This window comes from Dermacentor variabilis, chromosome 3, assembly GCF_050947875.1.
Source record: "Dermacentor variabilis isolate Ectoservices chromosome 3, ASM5094787v1, whole genome shotgun sequence".
NCBI lineage: Eukaryota > Metazoa > Arthropoda > Arachnida > Ixodida > Ixodidae > Dermacentor > Dermacentor variabilis.
Window position 1 is genome coordinate 152467095 of NC_134570.1, and position 21596 is coordinate 152488690.

Below are 21596 nucleotides of genomic sequence, written 5' to 3' on the forward strand. Positions count from 1 at the left end.
TCAGACTTGCCCGCTGATGCCCACGATATGAGTGTTGGCTTCCTCCCTGCAACCCTGGTCTCATTTTGTTGGCCCAGTTACCTCGCTACTTCTCTGCTTGACGGCGACGTCTGAAGCGGCATGCCTATGTCGCCGATCCCTCGCGTGCTGCCTATTGTGTTCCAGCTTTTGCAGCTGAATTTTTGAGCTTTCTCCGTGGGACCATTCCTAGCGTGAAAACGTTTTCTTCTTACTCCCTCAAATGATATCACTGTAGCCGCGGTGTACTGTTGCGTGCCGTTTAGCAAATCTCAGCAGGGGAAGACGCCCGGCGTTTCCTTTCAAGAATTTCCTAGTGATGCGGAACTGTGTTCTACGTGGCGAAAAAACATTCCCCGTGAAATCTCGTCATGAAAGACAAGTCCGCATCAACTGTAGTGGGTAGCAAACACCTCAATGAACGCGATTATGTTCCCGAATGCCGAATACGGAAGTACCTTGCGGGAGCCGTACCGACCATTTTCGAACTCGATCTGTCCTACAAGGAGCCAGCTACAGGGAGACCGCGTAAGGACCCGGCATGTCGTGACCCCCGAGCTCGTGGAAATTCATCAAAGAGAAAAGCACAGTCACCGTTGCCCGCTCATCAAGATTTTGGTGCCCGGGACGACGTAAACGAGGAGAGACAAAGTGCTTCCACGAAAACCAACAGCAACGACGCTCACCGAGCAGGTCGATCGCTACCTTGTCAGGTTTCGGGCTCAGGTTGCCTACAAAGGGGATCCTTTGTTCACCCGATTGCACGAACAGGACAAAAATGGACTGCACTATCGAAATCGCATGCTCTTGGAACTTTCGGACAAAATTGTGGCTTTCTTCGAAACGGCTGCAAAGCACCTTCCGTGAGCGAAAGTGCACAAAGTGCTGCAACTTCTCGTTACAACATACCATGACCAATCACGCATATTGAAGTGCCCAGAAGATCTCGGCATTGCTCAGATGAGGCGAATAGCTGGCGTGATTGCTGACAAGTTTGTCCGACTGCTTTTAGTAAATTACACAAAAATGATAAGGAAAAAAAAGAGAAACCAGTTGCGTGTGTACATAAGACACCACGAAATTATTTTATGGTTTAATGCACATCATGTGAAGGTTGTTGGTACCAAAATGTGCAAGAGTGCACTGTATTGATCAGTAAATAAATATCTTGTGCCTGTAATATTTTTATGCTGTAGCCTCGCTTTATCTGTACCTCTCTTATAATTGAAGTGCGTGTCCTGAAATAATCACTTGCCCTAAGCAACGACACGAGTATTCATTAATTGTGGGTGTTGGCTTAACCTTCTTTAATCTTTCCAGCCTCGTCTGCTACAGGCTTAGGGCTTGAAGCAGAAGCTGTAAGCCGTTTCATTCACATATGAAGCTTTGGCTTTGACTACTGGCGCTGAAAATAATGAGTAAGCTTAAAGATTCGAGACAACTTGCGTCCGGCAACCGACGTTAGGCAGATGTTACTCGTATGCTGCCTGCTGGAGCGCATCTGTGAATGCGCTTTGCGGAGGCGGCAGCGGTGAGCTGACAGCGCCAACACAGAGCTGTCAGGGAGCGCGTGAGTCTAGTGTTCCTGTATAAAGTGAGTCGAGTCCGGCCGTGGCGCAGCATAGCGACGTGCACAGACTGGGTGGAGCCTAGCGGGAGAGAAGGAGCCGCGCGGCTGGGACACAGGTGATATGACGTCATTGCTCTCCCCCAAAATCCCGCGCGCTCGTTTCGGTGGTCCTCTTTCTCGCAGTGGAAAAAAATTGGCAGCACTTTACTGGCCGTCCCCCAGCTCCGCTCGTGTCTGGTGTTTGCGATAGCAGAGCCACACATAATTTTGCACGAATATGATAAGTTCTATCCAAGTGTTCATGTTCTGTACCACGCTTGGCCGCTATATAGTCAATATGTGCTTGCTCAGCAAAACTCAGAGACGGCCACCATTGCGTCACCCACGTGGCCCATGTGACCGCAGGTTAATATGTATCCACATTCGCTCCAGTTTTCATTACGCCATCTCCAGGATCAAACCAGTGTACAAATCGACTATCTCCAGAATCAGCCCGCTATATTCGGCGAGTAATCAACCGCGGTGACGTGCCGAACCCTGGACAAAAAGACATAGAAACTTCCCCTTAAGAAAGACATATTGTTTTAAGGGCAGTGCCGCGGTGGCGTAGAGGTAGAAGACCCGCCTCGCGTGCAACAGCTCCATGGTTTGAATCCCGGTGCCGCGCAATTTTCCACCGGATTAGAAAAAAAGATCCGCGTGTTGATAAAATTGCATAAACAGGCCTGCAGTGCGGCCTGATCCCGGTGACTAGAAGCGGTAACGCACTCCCTCACCAGAGCAGGATTGGCCACCCTGGTGCAGTACTTGTCCACAACCTCCTATATGAACACAACAATCAAACCCCGGCCCTCAGTCCCCAGCCGCCGCGAAGCAACTGACCACCGCGGCGGTCAGACCTGCGACGCAGCAGAGGGTGCTAAGAATCCCTGGCTCCAGACAGGCCGCGATTGGAATATGAACCTGGCAACGTTTAACGCTAGAACGTTATCTAATGAGGCGAGTCTAGCAGTGCTATTGGAGGAATTAGAGGGCAGTAAATGGGATATAATAGGGCTCAGTGAAGTTAGCAGGCCAAAAGAAGCATATACATTGCTAAAAAGCAGGCACGTCCTGTGCTACCGGGGCTTAGCGGAGTGACGAGAACTAGGAGTCGGATTCCTGATTAATAAGAATATAGCTGGTAACATACAGGATTTCTATAGCATTAACGAGAGGGTGGCAGTCCTTGTTGTGAAACTTAATAAGAGGTACAAAATGAATGTTGTACAGGTCTACGCCCCTACATCCAGTCATGATGACCAGGAAGTCGAAAGCTTCTATGAAGACGTCGAATCGGCGATGAGTAGAGTGCCAAGGTAGGCAAGGAGCAGGCTGGAGACAAGGCAGTGGGGGAATATGGCATAGGCACTAGGAATAGCAGGGGAGAGTGTAGTAGAGTTTGCGGAACAGAATAATATGCGGATAATGAATACCTTCTTCCGCAATCGGGATAGCCGAAATTTGACGTGGAGGAGCCCGAACGGCGAGACTAGAAATGAAATAGACTTCATACTCCGCGCTAACCCTGGCATCATACAAGATGTGGACGTGCTCAGCAAGGTGCTCTGCAGTGACCATAGGATGGTAGGAACTCGAATTAGCATAGACCTGAGGAGGGAACGGAAGAAACTGGTACATAAAAAGCCGGTCAATGAGTTAGCGGTAATAGGGAAAATAGAGGAATTCCAGATCAAGCTACAGAACAGGTATTTGGCTTTAACTCAGGAAGAGGACCTTAGTGTTGAAGCAATGAACGACAATCTTGTGGGCATCATTAAGGAGTGTGCAATAGAAGTCGGTGGTGACTCCGTTAGACAGGATACCAGTAAGCCATCGCAGGACACGAAAGATCCGATCAAGAAACGCCAATGTATGACAGCCTCTAACCCTACAGCTAGAATAGAACTCGCAGAACTTTCCAAGTTAAGCAACAAGCGTAAGACAGCTGACATAAGGAAGTATAATATGAATAGAATTGAACAAGCTCTCAGGAATAGAGGAAGCCTAAAAGCAGTGAACAAGAAACTAGGAATTGGCAAGAATCAGATGCATGCGTTAAGAGACAAAGCCGGCAATATCATTACTAATATGGATGAGATAGGTTAAGTGGCTGAGGAGTTCTATAGAGATTTATACGGTACCAGTGGCGCCCACGACGGTAATGGAAGAGAGAATAATCTAGAGGAATTTGAACTCGCACAAGTAACGCTGGAAGAAGTAAGGAAAGCCTTGGGAGCTCTGCAAAGGGGCAAGGCAGCTGGGAAGGATCAGGTAACAGCAGATTTCTTGAAGGATGGTGGGCTGATTGTTCTAGAAAAACTGGCCATCCCGTATATGCAATGCCTCATGACCTCGAGCGTACCGGAATCTTGGAAGGACGCTAACATAATCCTAATCCATAAGAAAGGGGACGCCAAGGACTTGAAAAATTATCGACCGATCAGCTTACTGTCAGTTGCCTACAAACTATTTACTAAGGTAATCGCAAATAGAATCAGGAACACCTTAGACTTCTGTCAAGCAGAGGACCAGGCAGGATTCCGTAAAGGCTACTCAACAATAGACCATGTTCAGACTATCAATCAGGTGATAGAGAAATGTGCGAAATATAACCAACCCTTATATATAGCTTTTATTGATTACGAGAAAGCGCTTGATTCTGTCGAAACCTCAGCAGTCATGGAGGCATTATGGAATCAGGGTGTAGACGAGCCATATGTAAAAATACTGAAGATATCTATAGCTGCTCCACAGCCAATATAGTCATCCATAAAGAAAGAACAAAATCCCAATAAAGAAAGGCGTCGGGCAGGGAGATACGACCTCTCCAATGCTATTCACAGCTTGTTTACAGGAGGTATTCAAAGACCTGGATTGGGAACAATTGGGTATAAAAGTTGATGGAGAATACCTTAGTAACTTGCGATTCGCTGATGATATTGCCTTGCTTAGTAACTCAGGGGACCAATTGCAGTGCCTGCTCACTGACCTGGAGAGGGAAAGCATAAGAGTGGGTCTAAAAATTAATCTGCAGAAAACTAAAGTAATGTTTAACAGTCTCGGAAGAGATCAGCAATTTAGAATAGGTAGCGAGGCACTGCAAGTGGTGAGGGAATACATCTACTTAGGGCAGGTAGTGACGGCGGATCCGGATCATGAGACGGAAATATTCAGAAGAATAAGAATTTGCTGGGGTGCGTTTGGCAGGCATTCTCAGATCATGAACAGCAGGTTGCCATTATCAATAAAGAGAAAAGCGTGTAATAGCTGTGTCTTACCAGTACTCACCTACGGGGCAGAAACCTGGGGGCTTAGAAAAAGGGTTCTACTTAAGTTGAGGACGATGCAACGAGCTATGGAAAGAAGAATGATCGGTGTAACGTTAAGGGATAAGAAAATAGCAGATTGGGTGAGGGAACAAACGCGAGTTAATGACATTTTAGTTGAAATCAAGAAAAACAAATTGGCATGGGCAGGACATGTAATGAAGAGGGAAGATAACCGATGGTTATTAAGGGTTACGGACTGGATTCCAAGGGAAGGGAAGCGTAGCAGGGGGCGGCAGAAAGCTAGGTGGGCGGATGAGATTAAAAGTTTGCAAGGAGGACATGGCCACAATTAGTACATGACCGGGGTTGTTGGAGAGGTATGGGAAAGGCCTTTGCCCTGCAGTGGGCGTAACCAGGCTGATGATGATGATTGTTTTAAGGCGTAAACATTTGTGGCAGTAAGCACGTTATGTACCGTCTTCTTGTTTCATTGCATGATTCCGTACAAAAGAAAATTGGAGGACGCTTAAGCTTCGCCTTCAAGAGTGGAACGCGATAGCGTTATCGCGCCCCGTTCGCACCGCCCACTCATTCGCTCGGCATGCTCTTGAGTCACACAATGACGAAACATGCGCCTGAGCAAGCGGAACGAACCAAAGAACTCGGTGTCTCGGAGGCAGAAACGACCTACGGGAGCCAAACGTCGTAATCGGCACGCACAGCCGGGCCGCGACGCGCCATGAAGGCGGACGCGATCATGGGGCTGACGCCTGAATGGGATCGTCCTCTATCTCGCTTGGGAGCACCACGCAGAAGCATGGCTCCTCTCCAGCAGCACGGCACATATCGCAGGGGGCGCTTTCCCACCAGACGCGCTACGGCGCAGCGATCACGTCAGAGGCGTCCCGCATGGAACGCTGCACCTAGGAATCGCGCTGTGAGTGGAAAGAGGAGCCGCGTGGTGCGGGCGAGTGGCGCGCCATCTTTCGGGGCAGCGCCGTACATAGCGAGGAGGGGGTCTTCAGTGTTTGTCGCAAGATCGCTCTGCGGGTGCGCAGAGCGCAGAAGAAATGTAGCGCAAACGTACTTTGCTACTCGTGTAACTACGACTTCTGTAATTTACAAGCTCATAATCACCGATATACACTGCAGTACAACTTCCTACGGCACGTTTCTAAGGCAACACCGCATTCACTAGAGGCACTTTTGTCCCGCTTTGAGCCATCGAACTCGTGGCTGAGTGGTAGCGTCTCAGCCTCACACTCCGGAGACCCTGTTCGATTCCCACCCACCCCCCATCTTGCAAGTGGTTCTTTATTTATGAAGTGCCTTCTTGGATTTATCACTCATGGCCGACGCCGACACCGGCTTTACTGCGACACGAGCTCCTTAACGCTAAAGCGTTAAAAGCCTGGCGGCGGTAAATTAGCAGGCCTATAGCACAGGTGTTATATATAAGCCACTTTTTTACACGAGTTCTGTCCTGTGTGCGGGCTAATCGGCATGAAAGCACCAGCAGCAACCACGGCCCAAAAAGAAGAACTTCGCTCACAAAATTAACGAACTTATATCGGGATAGTAGCACGTCTTTCTTTAAACAGAAGCGCGTGAATGCCACGCAACTGTGTGCTACGAACCTGCATCACGCCCTAGCGCCAGCAACACTAAACTCATAACATGCAGTCACAGTAGCCACATAGTCAAGCCCCATGACAAATTTAAAAAAAGACGCAGATTAGCATAGCTCCGCACATGTGTGCGAGTTTCTTGTTCTACGCATACAACAGTGCAGTCTGATTGTGTTGTAGATTCAAATTAAGCTGTGTATAATTACCGTGCATCTGCCAGGTAATATATCTTACAGCTGCAGTAGCGCTTCAGTCTGACATTTCTTCATATGTGTTTCGTTTGTGCATTCTCTCTAATAAAGGAAGCAATAAAATAGACTTTAAGATGGCCTGGTTAATGCTTGTATCCTGTTGATACGTCAGAAGCGCCCGCGGAACGGGGAAAGCACACGTAAGCCCTCCCATTCGGTCTCGCAGAACTTTATAGCTTAATGCGTACGGGGGGCTCTGGGCTTAATTCAAGGCCAATGTCTGCTGTACAGGTACGGTAAGACGGCCAAGTGCCCACAATGCGGTCCTAGTTCCTTCGCGCCGAGCATGTTTGTTAACTTCGCTTTGTTATTCTACAATACTGCCTATAATTCTTGCTGAAAGTGCCAAGTCTGCTGAAGGCTTTCTCCGATCGAACAATGCACAAGCGACGACGCTGCTTCGCCGTCGCTTACTGGCAATCTGGCTGGCGGACGGAGGGAAGCACTCTACTCGGCTCGACTATATCAACTGGCCTGGCCTGACTGACCGATATGGCCACCTACTTACTGATCGACCTACTAACTGGCTGACTGAATGCAGAAAAGAATTTATAGCGCCAACGAGGCAGAAGGTCTGTGACAAACAACGTACGGAAGCGCTCGGTTGCAATGTTCAACACTCGGAGCTCTTCAACGTGAGCCCTAAAGTCGCTCCACGAACGTGTCAAGATTTACGGGAGTCACTTTTCCGAGCCTTTCTAGACCTTTACTGATATGTTTACCTGTTTAGTGTTAGTAGTTTATAACTGGTAACACATATTCTCATGTTGTGCGCATCTGCTATTCGATTATGCAATGCGGCTACTTAGGGAATTCACAAAGTGGCACAAGTGTACTACTTTGAATACTTTCAAAATCAGTTTAAATACGAAAAGCCGGTCACTTTCGGGAGCGTCTAGCTTTCCGAAAATTGGGCGTAGGCTAGTGATACTTATTTTTTATACAAGATATTCGGAAATAAATCATGGGGAGTTCATGCTTCGCATACTTTAAATCATCGGTTCCTTTCGGCGCAGTGGAGTCGGAGGTGCTATCGCAGACGGTCATATAAGCTCATGCTTGCGTGTTAAAGGTGCAAGAATAGCAAACCTCTGCGTGTGGCGTCGGGGGTCTGCGTCTGCGCTTCCATACGTGAAAACTGCGTTAATTTTTTTTTCATGCCTGTTCTAGCTAACACGCTGGTATCACGAGCGAGCGAGGTACTTCAAATAGAAGGCATTAGTGCCGCTGGATAACGTCGGGAGTGTGACAAAATCCTGTCTTCGTTATTGATCAGTGCTGTTCGATTTGCCTGCAGCACCTTGCGTCTTCAAAGTGAAACAAAGTTCTGGATAGCACACCGTCGCACCATGCTCACTAGAATAATCATAAAGAAGAAAAAAAAGTGGGCGAACCACCAATAGGACAAGCGCTGTAGGGGCATCTGTGTCATACTCCCGCTCGAACTTACAGGTAACCACGGGTAGTGTTGCCGTCGATCCGGCGGTACAGAGTGAAATCCTCATATTTCCAGCAAGGTTAGAGCAATGCGCTACGACGTTTTTCATTTGTCAATACAGCGTCCGCAACACGGGGCCGCTAAGGGATGCGAAGAAAAAGATATGCCATTCCAACGTTCCACGCTTTATTGGATTGTGATGCTGCATCGTTGAGCCCTGGCATCGTGAGAAGCCATTACAGATGCCACATCGAATTTTTATCCCGTCTCTTATGTTTTGCTTCCACCAAGCAAGCACAGTCACACAATGCCTAGAAGGATCCCCTCGTGACCGCCGTCATCACACGAGGCCATCGCTGTCATTCCGGTACAAAAAGCATGTTATCGCGTGCAAACTGAGTGAGTCAATTCCTTACCTGAAGTACGGTTCTCAGTCCGAGGATGTCACCGTCCCGAACAGCCTCCAAGAACCGCTGCTCCTCTGGTTGCAGCCGCAGGCTCCTCTGAATCAAAGCTCGTCGCCTGACGACGGGTTCGTGCACGACGGAGCCACTACCTTCGAAGGCCGCGTTGTCCATTGCTTACCGCTGGTGGTGGTCACTTCCTGCTTTTCTGGGTCAGGGAACCCTGGTACCTTCAGCGGCTGCTTGTTCTCTCTGATTTCTTTGTCTCTGAAACCGGTCTGAAATGACAGAAAGAATCATTGTGAACATAGCTTGTAGATGAATAAGTAGGTTTTTCATATTTACAGTCATTTCTATAGGCACTCAGAAAACGCCGCGGTTGTGCGTAGGTTTCAATTACCTTTCATTCAACCGCTGAGTGACCCACTGATTCGGGGAAGTTCCTTTTTTTTTGTCTGAGGCTATTTGATATTGCCTATTGACTTACAGCAAATCCTAAAGGAAAGGCATCTTAAAGGCCTCTTGTTCCGAGATCACAATTGTACCGTCATACATCCCGGAGAAGAGAAGGGGAAACCATCTCCGATTTCCCCGAGAAGAACGAAATGAATAAGGTGGAGTTGCACACACCCCCCGGGATAAACACACTCGCAATGAGCGCCTAAGAAGGGCATCCGAATTCGTAATCTCGTCCCGGCACGCCACAAGAAATACGCTCACAATTATTTAACGGTGTGCGCAACGTTCAACCTCTGCACATAGAAATGTATGCGGAACACTAACGGCACTTTGATTAGAGACGAAATCAAACGTTTGCTCGACAAACATATAGTGACTGCCACAACCCAAGGTGCGGCGAGAAAGAAAAGTGACCATCAGTAGACATGACGAATGTGTGACTTAAGCCAGGACAGGAATGAGTAGAACGATCAACAGAGCCCAAAATAATCTCTTATTCTCAATGACCAGCGCATAATATAGTGTGATCATTTTGACGTTTTATGGAATTTTCAAAAATATAGCCTGTTGCAGATGGCCTAATCCCAGTCCTTGAACTGGATTATTCGGAGAAGCCGCACGTAAAATCAAAACACATATTCAACAAATTAACAAAAATCCACTAATAATCTTCTGAATCAATTATTTCACGACACATACTGAAATTCACGAATTGTACCTGGTGAGCTTGAAAGGCGTGTCCACTTGGAAGGAATTTCAATATGACGTCGGTTTGGAAATATGCGCCATCAAACTTGCCCTAAAAATGCACAGTTGTTCCACTTTCTTAAGAAAAGGATGCTTTATGCATTGAAGCACAAAAGTAACTAGAACGCCCATGTATTTCGTTCAGCACTTTAGGAAATGATACTTCGAAACTGGTGTCATCCTGGAAATTGATTTCAAGTTAACACGTCTTGACAAACTCACTGGATACAGTTCGTAAATTGCGATATGTGCTGTAAAGTAATGAACTTAGAAAGTAATAATTGAATTTGTGTTAATTTCTTGAATAAGTATTTCGATTTATCGCGCTAGTAATGTCCGCCTCTTCGAATAATCCAGCTCAATGACAAAAATTACAGCTGTTCGCAAATCGTTTGACGAACTGAGTTCCGCGTTCTCTATTAATGTAATAAATGTAATATTACATTGTAAAAAACTACATTAACAAACAAACAAAAATGACGACGAGTTGAGCGATTCCTCCCTTACTTTGTTCGCAGCACTTCTTTAACAAATCAAAAAGTATGAAAAGTAGTGCGCACGGGCATACTTCGGAGCAGGTGCAAACCCTTGTTGACAAAATATCCTATGCATTGGGCATTCATCTTAGAACTGACGGGCCTTTTGTCTTTTCTCTTGTGATTCCATATTATTGGTTCCAAATCTGAGCTTTTGCAACAAAATTATTTTGAGAGATGGAGAGATGCAAATGAGAGAAAGGCATGGAGGTTAACCATAGTTAAATCCCCCGGTTTGCTACCCTGCACTAGGGGAAGGGAACGGGGAAGTAAAGACGGAAAGAAGAGCGGGAACAAAAAGAAAGGCGTGAAGAAAACGGACGGGGTCATTAAAATCTTTCTAATAGGCCTCTGCCACATAAAAAGGTCAACAAATCCTTGACCGACTTTTAGTGTGACGACAGTTCATGTAGATATTCCAACGCCGTCTGTTCCGAAGGTGGCCTGTCGTCAAGGCGTGTCAACACGGCCGCTAGCGACAGCCGGTGCGCGCTGTATCGAGGGCAGTGGCAAATTACGTGTTCTTTAGTCTCTTCGCCGCCGCAGTGACTATAAGCCGCGCTCTCCTCCATACCAACACGGAAGGCAAAAGATCTTGTGAAAGCGATGCGAAGCCACATTCGGCAAGGTACTGTTGTCTCGCGTCTACAGAGTCCAGAGGGGGTCGAAGTCGAAGGGATGGGTCCAGTCGGGGCAGACGTGTGTGCTTAAAGTTTGGTGTGTTCCATAAAGATATTGTGGCTTCATTTGCAGGCACACTAGTTTTCATTGATGTGTTTGTTCATGAGAATGGTATAAAGTCTCGCAAGCGCTCCTCATATGCAGATCATGCTGCTGCATCGGCATGTTCATTGCCCATTATGCCACAGTGGCTTGGAATCCACTGTAACGTGATGTCCTGTCCTTGCTCGACGAGGTGGCAGAGCAGATGTCTGATTTCTAGAACTAGTTGTTCGTAGGGTGTGCGTTGTAAGGCAGAAACAAAACAATGAAAACCAGCCTTGGAGTCACTGAACACGCTCCATTTATTGGGCAGTTCATCAGAAGTTACGCGAAGTGCACCACGAATAGCAGCGAGTTCCGAGCAGTCGTGTAGTCTGGTGAGATAGTTGAATCTGAGATGAGATAGTCGAAAGAGAGTCGAATCTTTACGGTGGAGGTTTTTGCACGCTCCATTTATTGGGCAGTTCATCAGAAGTTACGCGAAGTGCACCACGAATAGCAGCGAGTTCCGAGCAGTCGTGTAGTCTGGTGAGATAGTTGAATCTGAGATGAGATAGTCGAAAGAGAGTCGAATCTTTACGGTGGAGGTTTTTGCAGGAATGATCACCGATCACGGTTGAAGCATCAGTATAATGATGAGTATGCTTGTTGTATGTCTCCTACGGTAAAAGCAGTAAGAGCAGCGGTAAGAACTGCCTGAGTGCCGCCAACCAGAGTTGTGATTTTGTTCATATTATTACGATATCGTCGAGCGATGCTTAAGGGACGAGCCGCCGCGAGAACGCCGACGAAGTGGGTCTGTGCACTTGGCGCGAGTGAATGTCGGCCTTGCGCTCTGGCAAGGCCGACATTCACTACACGTAACATCTTTCTACACGTAACAATATTCCTGCTACCATTAGTTGAACGTTTGCTTGAGGCAAGCACCATGAGGGAAACGGAACTCTCACTGGAGATGTATAACCTGATGGAAGGTATGTGGATAGGACAAGATTGACATAAGGAGGCACGTGGTCGACCCTCTGGCAATGACGCGCAATGATGGGCAGGCGTTCGAGGCAAGGTGTCTTACGTATGCTCTGAGCGCTTCCATCACTATATGGGTCTTGGCAAGGAAGTCATGTAGAATCGCTGTTGTTTCAGCTATTGTGAAGCATTGCGATAATCCAAGACACACTCTAAGGGCCTGGTCCTGGACTCTTTCGATTGTACGAACATTAGTTCTGCAGGCGTTGGTCAGCAAAGGGAAGCTGTATCGCAAATACCCGAGAAAGAGCGTCCTGTATAGTTGTATCATTGCATGTACTGACGTACCCCAGGCTTTTTCTCAAAGAAACTTGACCACATTAGAAGCATCCGTCAGACGCCTCTTTAGGTAGGCCACATGAGGACTCCAGCAGAGGTCACGATCGATGATTATGCCTAATAATAGATGCGTCTTGACATATGGTATGCTTTGATCGTCGATAGAGATATCATATGATCTCAGTAGCTATCGGCTGAACGCGAACAATGCACATATTTCTTGAGAGATCTTGAGGCCTTGTTCATTTAGGTGCGTCGATGTTAACGTCGCAGCTCTTAGAAGCCGTGAGTGTACCTGCTGCCGTGTCACACCAGATGGACAGACGCAGATGTCATCGGCATACATTGATACTTTTGACCGTGTTCGGCAGTCGTACCACGGGACCAATGAGTACAAGGTTGAAGAGCGTAAGACTCAAGACGCCGCCTTGCGGAAATCCATGGTGCGCGTAATATAGCGAGGTTGGGCCAGCTTCAGTGTTAACAAAGAGGGTTCGCCTATGTAAATAACTGCGTGTCCAACGGTATAATTGGCCGCCTGGGAATACCGATTTCAGTGCCTCAAGTATGGCGTCGTGAAGAACGTTGTCATAGGCTCCCTTTATATCTAAGGACAGTGCGACTGATAATCTCTTACACGAGTTTTGATGAGGAATATAGGTTACCAGATTGGTAGCGTTGTCGATAGAATATCGCTGACGTCGAAAGCCAGCCATTGGTCTGACTAGATTTTGTAGTGTTCGAGGTACCACTCAAATCTGACGAGGATATTCGCTCCATTACCTTCCCAACGTAACTTGTCAGCGCAATTGGTCAGTATGAAGTAATCTCCATGGGAGCCTTGCCAGGCTTAAGAAGCGGAACTAGGTGGCTGATCTTCTAATGTTGAGGAACCTTGCCGTCCTGCCAGGACTCGTTATAGATAACAAGGAGCGCACTTCACGCGCCTTCACCAAGATGACACAGTGTAAGGTAAGATATGTCATCCGGACCAGGTGATGACGACCGATTACATAAGGCGAGCGCCGCATCAAGCTCTTGCGTTCTGAAAGGCAAATCTATGCGTGAATCTCGTGAGTCCGGAATATAGTTCAATGTAAGCGAAGCTATGCAAGTTGGCTGACCCGCAATCATAGCGCAGAAGTCTTCCGCCACATAAATGTTTTGTTGGCGCTGGAATAGTGAAAGTGCCTTAAACGGAAAGCACTGTTCCGGAACCGAACGTAGACCTCGCACAGTTCTTCATATTTGTGATAGCGGTTTGCGGAGATCTAGCGAATCACAAGATATGTCTTTGAATGTTCAAAAACAACTTAACATGTGTGTCGAAGCGGCGCGAGATGAAAGTCACGTCGAGGCAGCTGCTGCACGTTATTTCCCGCAGAAACGTTAGACTCACGTCATTCAGCAGGTAGGGACCATTGCTGAAAACTAGTGAAGCTAGCCGTCGTCCCGTCGCGTTAACCTTTGGATTTCCCCAAATGGTATCGTGTACATCGCTGGTGGTAATCCACAGACCGGGTTGTGTTTTTAATATGTCTTCTAGTCTTTTGGTGTCAAATCGACTTAATGGGGACGGATACACTCCCAATAGTGCAAAGGTGACTTTTCTGTTTTTAACAGTCATGCACTCATACTAATTGTCATGAGGTTGGACGACGTAAGTGAGCTCATCTTGTATAAGCATGACAACCTCGCTACTTTTGCGGTCGCATGATGATAATATTGTCTCGTAGCCGAATAGCCTTAGTGCATGATGAGCTTGTTTCACAAATAACAATGATTGGAAATTGGTAAGTGAGGACAAACTGACGAAAATCGGCGATGCGAGATCTTAGGCATCTCGCGTTCCACAGAAGGGTTGACGCTTCTCCGACCTGCTTACGACATGACTGGTGATTGTCAGCCATGGCTTAACTCAAGGCTTGCTAAGACGGGGCTCAGCGCGCCCAGCACTTGTAGCCTAATCCGTGCAGATGGGGTGTCCATGCTGGTCACCATAGCCCTGATGACTTTCGCACTGGATCGCAGCACAAGAATCATTTGGCAGTCCACTGTTGAAGCGTCACCAACAGGAGCGGGCTTCGATGGGTGCATCAAGCGTGGAGGCTCTTTAAAAGACTGAAAGCTTGCGAACGCCGGCCGCTCTTGCACGCGGGCAGCCTTTTCCGTTTCAGGCCTCCTTGGGCTCCTGGGCGTTCTATTCGAAGATGATCGCGTTGGAGCAAGCAGTGCTCGAACTCCACCCTGTCTTGAGCGCTTCCGTCGATGACGACGTCGACGCGAGGTCTTTTCTGAAGCTTCTCTATGGGTTGAGGTATCCCTGAACATTTGCTTCAGAACTTCAAACTGTTTTTTTGGTTCTTGGGCATTCCTTAGATGTCGCTTCATGAGTGCCGTCACAGTTTCCATACCTAAAGTTTGTTGCACGGCAGTCGTGTACCGTGTGCGACTCCGCGCACCAGGGGCACATTGTGGAGCTTGCGCAGGCGCACATATATATATATATATATATATATATATATATATATATATATATATATATATATATATATATATACATATTATGCGCGTGTGTGTGTCTTGTGCAGTCCATTGTGTTCTCAGTTTTCAATGTTTATTCCATTACTGTGTGGTTATGGACACACGTTTGGACTGTCTTGTCTTTATCCCTTTTGTGTGTTTGTATATACAGGAGGAAAACCAAGCGCTCTATTTTGTATCAGATCGTTCTGCAATGGGGGAGGAGATAGGGATTTACTTTGCTGTTGTGTAATGTGTAGCATTAACAAACGTACAACGTTTCTTCCCTGAATTATTTTCTAAAAAGAGGGGGGATGGTGTTATATCAGGTTACGGTTTTGGAACCAAATCTTTTTCGCCCTCAGGGGGCGGTGTAATAGCGACAGTGAGCCTATTTAAGCGGCCGCGCTCTAAATAAACTCTCTGCAGCCTCGGTCCCCGTCTGCATCCGTGTCTCTCTCCAGGCCGCCGTCCCAGCGCGCCCAACGTGCCAGGCGTGGCGATCATGTTGGCCACGCCGACATCACAGTACTCACTGGGGATGATGCCTTGACGAGCCTCTTTTCAGCCCTTCGGCTCTTCACCGACACGAAGGTGTCATCCGATGAGTCACCGCCTGTGACTGAGCAGTCGTCTCTCTGTGTCTTTGCTGGTGTTGGACCAGGTGCCTCGTTTCCTTGAGGAGCTTGTCAATGTAGAGCTCTGGCCAGACGGGCCAGCAATAGGCTCTGCATTCATGGCCACGAAAGTAGGAGCCAATCTTGAGCCTTCACTGGTGGTTGTTCAGGTGCCTTGAGTCATAGAAGAACTTGCGGTCGCATACTGCTGGTCTCACGAGCCTGCGGGAGGTTCTGTGTCCATCGCCTCAAGCCATGACGCGGAAAGCGCTCCAGAGACTGATGAAAATTTGAAGAAAACTGGCTAGCTGGGAGAGATGCGTTCTAGCACAGAGTAACTTCGTCGTCATCGTCACAAAATTCTTCAAGTATCAACTACATGAATCAGCCATCTTTCGTTAAACGTTACGCAGCTATAGTAACATCCTGTCAACGTCGCAGCTACTGGTACAATGCAAATGAACTTCATCGCTATGTTAATTTACATCGCAATCCATTAACGCTGTTCGTTGCTTGTGCAGGCGACGTGCAGATAATTTCATGCAGTCTAGCATTGTGATATTCTTGTAAACGCGGCTACTAAAAAAACCAACAACCTTGCGCTCACTCAACGCCGTCTGGCCCTGAGCATTTATAAATGCAGAAGCATTATATGCTCTGTTGCGCGAAAATCTGTAGTTGTCGGCATGACCGAAAGATGGTAAAAAAATACCAAAGGCGCAAAGACTAAAAGCATGTCAAAAATGCTCAGAAGGACGTCAAATTTTTGAGTGAGGTTCCTGTAAACAAGTTAAATCAATGGCTTTGACAAGAAAATTTGGTGAATTTTTATATGCGTGGGAAGCCAACCCGGGCCTCCGGGGTGCGGTACGAGCAAGCTTCGCCGACGCCGTGACGACTCCATGGTAACAACTGACTAAAAAAAGTGCCTAGTGCTTGAGTCATTGCGCACATCGCGTAGCAGCCATCTGGCTGTCTAAAGGTGTGGCCTAGCGCGTGCATTATTTGGCACGTGATGGCAATGCCAACGGAGAGTAGGTGGCGCCACGTCATGAGCGTATAACGTGAGCGCGTTCATGGCGTTCCGAGGTCTACAATTGGAATATTGTTTTCGCAATTCCACACAGACCGTCTTAGTAGTCTCTGCCGAATTTGCTTTATATATGTTGTGTTAGGAATGGCCGTACGGGGTGGCAACGTGCCAGCTTTCAGCCCGCTGCACGTGTTCCAATCCCACCATACGGGGCTCACATCGGAGAACTGCGAATGGCCGGCAGCCACGTGGCGCGCGGTCAGCTCAGGAATGTGGTACTCGGCAGTGCCACCCGGGACAAAGCATAGTTCTACGAAGCCCTCTGACGTCGGCTCCGGCCCTTTTCACCTGTGTGTATGTGCGGCACGTGTATGTGACTCATCATCCTCCTCCAACGGCCCTCGCCCTCCTCCAAAAGGGCGGGTCATCTACGGTGACGTCGAACGGTGACGTCGAACAATGACTGGACGAACGTTTCCGTCCACTGGGACTCAAGGGGAGACCAAGGGCTTATAAGCAGCGATTGCCGGCTGCTAGTGAGTGCTCGTCGTCGGGAGCTGAGTGCTCGTTGTCATGCTAAAAATGTACTCGTGAGCTGTGTGCTCGTAAGCTGTTTGCTGTATGCGTCGTCTTGCGTGCTCCATATGGGAGTCACGCTAGACTGTCTATGTATGTCCTGTTTTAAATGTAAATCCAGCAAATAAACCCTGCTCGCCTAGTCCTGTCGCTCCAAAGTCCTCCCGACAACTACGACTGCTCAAAATCCTAATAGCTGTTTCTCCCTTGAGCGCTAGGCGATAAAGATGCGTATTCCACATTCATGTGTTAAGAACATTACTTATGGTGCTCACTTGCTCAAGAAGACGCGGCGGCTTTCATTAGTTTGTTGACACCTGCACTTATTATTATCCTTTACGAAAAGGCAAACTTTCGTAAAATAAATTTGGTGTAAAGAAATTTTTTTGAAATTTTGTTCGAGGTGCAAAAATCAGGTGTTATCAGGTTTTACTCAAAAACGAACGACCCTAAGTATCTGCTGCAATAGAAAACAGTGCACGGGATCTGCAACTGGCGCTACACCGACAGGCAAGGAACGCTTGCCAATAATACACGCCACTTTGGCTCAGTGGCCTTGGCAATGTGCTCCTGAACACGACGTTGCGGGTTCCATACCGCACCGTGGTGGCCACAATCGTATGCGAGAGCGCTCATGTACTGATATTTTGGTACATATGTTCAAAAAACCAAGGTGGCTCGAATAATGCCCGATCCCTCCAATGTAAAGGAGGAAACTCGTGGAATAGAGGCGTTGTTAAGGGTGCGAAAATGAAAAGACCTCTTTGTCACGCATAAGGTGATTGTCAACAGTGTTTTTAACCATATATAAATATAAATTGATCTGGTGAACTGATGAAACTTAAAGACACAAAGGAATTTTTAAAAATTTGCCTGCATGGTCTGTGCACGTGTGGGACGCAGAACTTGAAATCAGATATCACACGTACAAACACACACGCAAGTGTGTCTGTAGCCTGCCGTCAGTGAACCTTTCGAGAAGCAACACCAACACAACAAAGAAACCAGTCACATATGCTGTGAGAGTTCCTTTCTAGGTAGCTGATAAGCAATACGTAGAAGGTACACGTCAAGCTACTGCACCTGTTCTCCGAAACCGGACTGCATGGATGTACAGGCACACATGCAACTTTAGCACGCCACTTATAAGGGACAATAACAATAACCATAAGGCAATTTTTGTGAACGCATTCACATACTCTAGCTACCATTAAGTCCGCTGTGCGACATCTTGAGCACTTGATCATACTTAAGCCATCCTGTTGGCGACATTTCACTTCGATAGAGTTTCAGTGAAGTATGGGAATTTCTACACCGAAATAAAACAGGTCCCTGCATCAGCCTCCACGGATGTTTCAGAATGCACTAATGCATATTATTTCTTTGTAAGGTACTTCGCATAACAGAAGCAAAATCTCGCATCCCCTAATTGACATGCTCATAGAAAAGATGTCGCAATCGGACGACAGGTTGTTGGCAAGATGAGCTGCGGATTACCCTTAATCTGAAGAGGACGACACCTGTCCACTCATCCGGAGGAAATGCTTTGGCCGATGGCCTACTAATTGTTTGACTTTCTGAAGACAAAGCTTGTAATCACTCGTACGTAATTCTTTCTTTTACAAAGAAGACTAAACTATTTTATTTGGAGGGAGGGGGGCGAAATAGACAATAAACCTACAAGCCATATTTGAAAGCTCTGTCCAAACAAAAATTTGCCAGAAACAAGCAAGCATCTCGACAGTCTACTACAATCTATACAGTCCGCACGGCCGCCCATAACTTGAGTTCCGTAATTGCTGGCTATAAGAGCAAGACTTCTGACCGCCAACGTACATTCACTATCACCGGCAGGAATTACGCAGATATCTGAATCTGTACTTCTGTGGGGAAAGACAATACGCAAATCCTTCTGACGCCGTGAGATACAAGAGAACAAGCTTCAGTTCCTGGCTCATGATATGTGCTGTCACGCGCTGCTTAAAGCTCTGAACTCAGAAATACCGTGAAAACAACAGTAAAGTAAAGATACGAGAGGGAGGCTTCAAACTTTGGCAGAATTTCTTGTCATGCTCATTGGTGAGTGATTACTGGTTGTTACAAGTGGCGAAAAGGCGCACACACATGGTGGGACGAAGGACGAGAGCCACTACCAACCAAAGATAGGGTTGTGCAACCAGCCTCGTCGTATCCCGCCCTCCTCCCCCTTTGTTCAGTATGCGTGCTTGCTTGTGTCCAACGTCCATAAAATAACACAATGGTTTCCAAGTATAGAAGCTGTAGACAAAAATGTTCTGCTTACAGAATGACGAGGTGGGGCCAAACATTGCGCCTCCTACAGCAGCCGCATGCAGAGACGTTAACTGAAGCAACAGCGGTAGGCCACGTTGGAAAGGATCTACACTGACGAACACTTGGCGGAAAAAGAGCGTGCTCGACAGGCGTGACTGCCACCTGTGCGCGATGTGAACGTCATTGCCAGTCACTGAAACCACGCAAAGCCACTCCGAGCTGCGCAATAGGTTCCGGTGACCCTTGTCGGCTCCAGGCGCTGAATTCGTGGCAGCTGCAGCTCTGAGCGACTGAGAATGAGGGAAGTCGAGGGGGAGGCTGGGAAATTTTATTAATGAAGTGGCACAGAGGTAAACTTTCAACGCATAGTGACGTACTAACTTACGTGCACTGCCTGCTATGACGTAACCTTGTTTAGTTTGCCTCTTAGTAGAGATATATGAGAGGGAGGGGCGAAAATAAAAGTTACGAAAGGTGTCGTTGAGGGCATAAGGATAGGGTAAGAAAAATTGCGCATTTCAGATATTCCATTTCCGGAGAATTGATTTACGGCGACAGCAGCATTCTTTCACAGTAGACACCGACCTCTCCCCCCCACCCCACTTTCTTTCTATGCATCATTATTCTTCAAATAATCGAGCTTACCCGCTGTACAGCGCAGTGGATAAGTTGCCAGCGGTTGTAGGCTGTCTGAGGTAGCGTGTGCGGCCAATAAATAATGTGCTAATTTAAAATACGAATATGAAGAAAATATTTAAAGGAACATTTTAACAGGTCGTTGTAAACACTGTAGGAGTAGCGAATAAAAAATATCTTTATCGATAAATCCTCCTGTTACCTTTCTTTTTGGCACACTCAACTACGTTTCTGTATGACATAATACAGCATCTTGCGATGTGTTGTACTGTATATTATGGTATTAGTACTTGACGGAGAAATGAGAACGCTGCGTGACAGGCATTACAGAAGGGAAGACTTCTCGCGACTTTCCGTCAGCTGTAGTTTCTTCAGGCACCCATGAATTTTTTCCTGATGTTTACTTTTCCTCGGTGCATTAATTTGAGCGGCACTTGTTAGATTACTGCAGAGATGAAATGTTTCCATAAAAAACAACGAATGTCTGGCGCTCATTGAACTGTCGGCAGAAAACACGCGCACAAAAAATGTTCTTTGGTATCTCACCGAGTTCCTAGATGACATGTGCACGAAAAATAAGACGCACATGTTATCTTGCGTGTTATCTTGCCTGATAGTATACGCTCTAAACATGTTACTAAGTACACGGTGTATGCAGCGTGCCATGAGTAATGCTCACGCACATTTGGCTTCATTCCCTGCCCGAACGCGCGAACGGGCCGTAATTAGAGTATTTAGTAGTACACGTATTTCTGATTATTTGGTTTAATGTTCCCTCTGTACACTAAATGTTCGAAATATATACCGCTGTGTCGTGTACTCAGCGAGAAAGAACTGTACTTTCTGAATCACGCCGAAGCCGCTCATGGATACGGTGAATGGTACGGCAGCAGTCGGATCTTCATTGTCTAGCGATATCTCAACGCTGAAATGTTTCATTCCTAGAGCAGAACTCAATAAAACTTGCGCGTAAACCAAACTCGCGCCTCTGACGGCAGGTGCGATTTTTCACGCTTTTTCTAACTTCGTTGTTCATCTTTCATAATATCTCTCCGGTATCGGTTCTTTCAATCACCCAAGATGGAAAGTGTGGACGCGTATAGCCAAATAACAAAACGGACTCGCCGTTTCCCGCAGTTTCCTCTAAGCTCCTCAGAAGTGTCTTACGACTACGAGAAGTTGCGTGTGGTCCGTGACACATAAAAATTAAGTTAATTAACAAATCTTCGCTAATTGACTCCACGTGCTCACGAGAGGTGTGCCCACCACAGCGCAGAAACGAATATTGCAAGAGTAGCTGACACTCTGACCATTTAAGTATTCTGCCTGTCTACCTGCAGCTAGTTCCGGTGTTCTGCTCTATGGGCGTTTTGTATAAACTCGCTATGTGTAATCGCGCTCAATAAAATTCATAATGATGCTCTGAAATCTAGATTTCTGCAAATAATTCATCGGGACATTTATCCCTTTCGATATATGTTCCTCAGTAAGTGATATGCAAGCGTCCTGCCGTTTATGCCAAGACTAGC

The 21596-nt window shown here is 47.0% G+C and overlaps 1 protein-coding gene across 1 annotated transcript in view; it reads right to left on the bottom strand.

Moving 5' to 3' along the window:
- Positions 1-19674, bottom strand: part of LOC142576405 (short transient receptor potential channel 3-like) — a 67503-nt gene extending 47829 nt beyond the window's left edge. The window contains exons 1-2 of the mRNA XM_075686527.1: positions 19442-19674; positions 8633-8898 (exon numbers count right to left, since the gene is read on the bottom strand). Of these exons, the coding sequence (XP_075542642.1) occupies positions 8633-8794 (162 nt within the window). The 5' untranslated portion in view covers positions 8795-8898; positions 19442-19674. The remainder of the gene's footprint in view (positions 1-8632; positions 8899-19441) is intronic.
- Positions 19675-21596: the final 1922 nt, after the last annotated feature.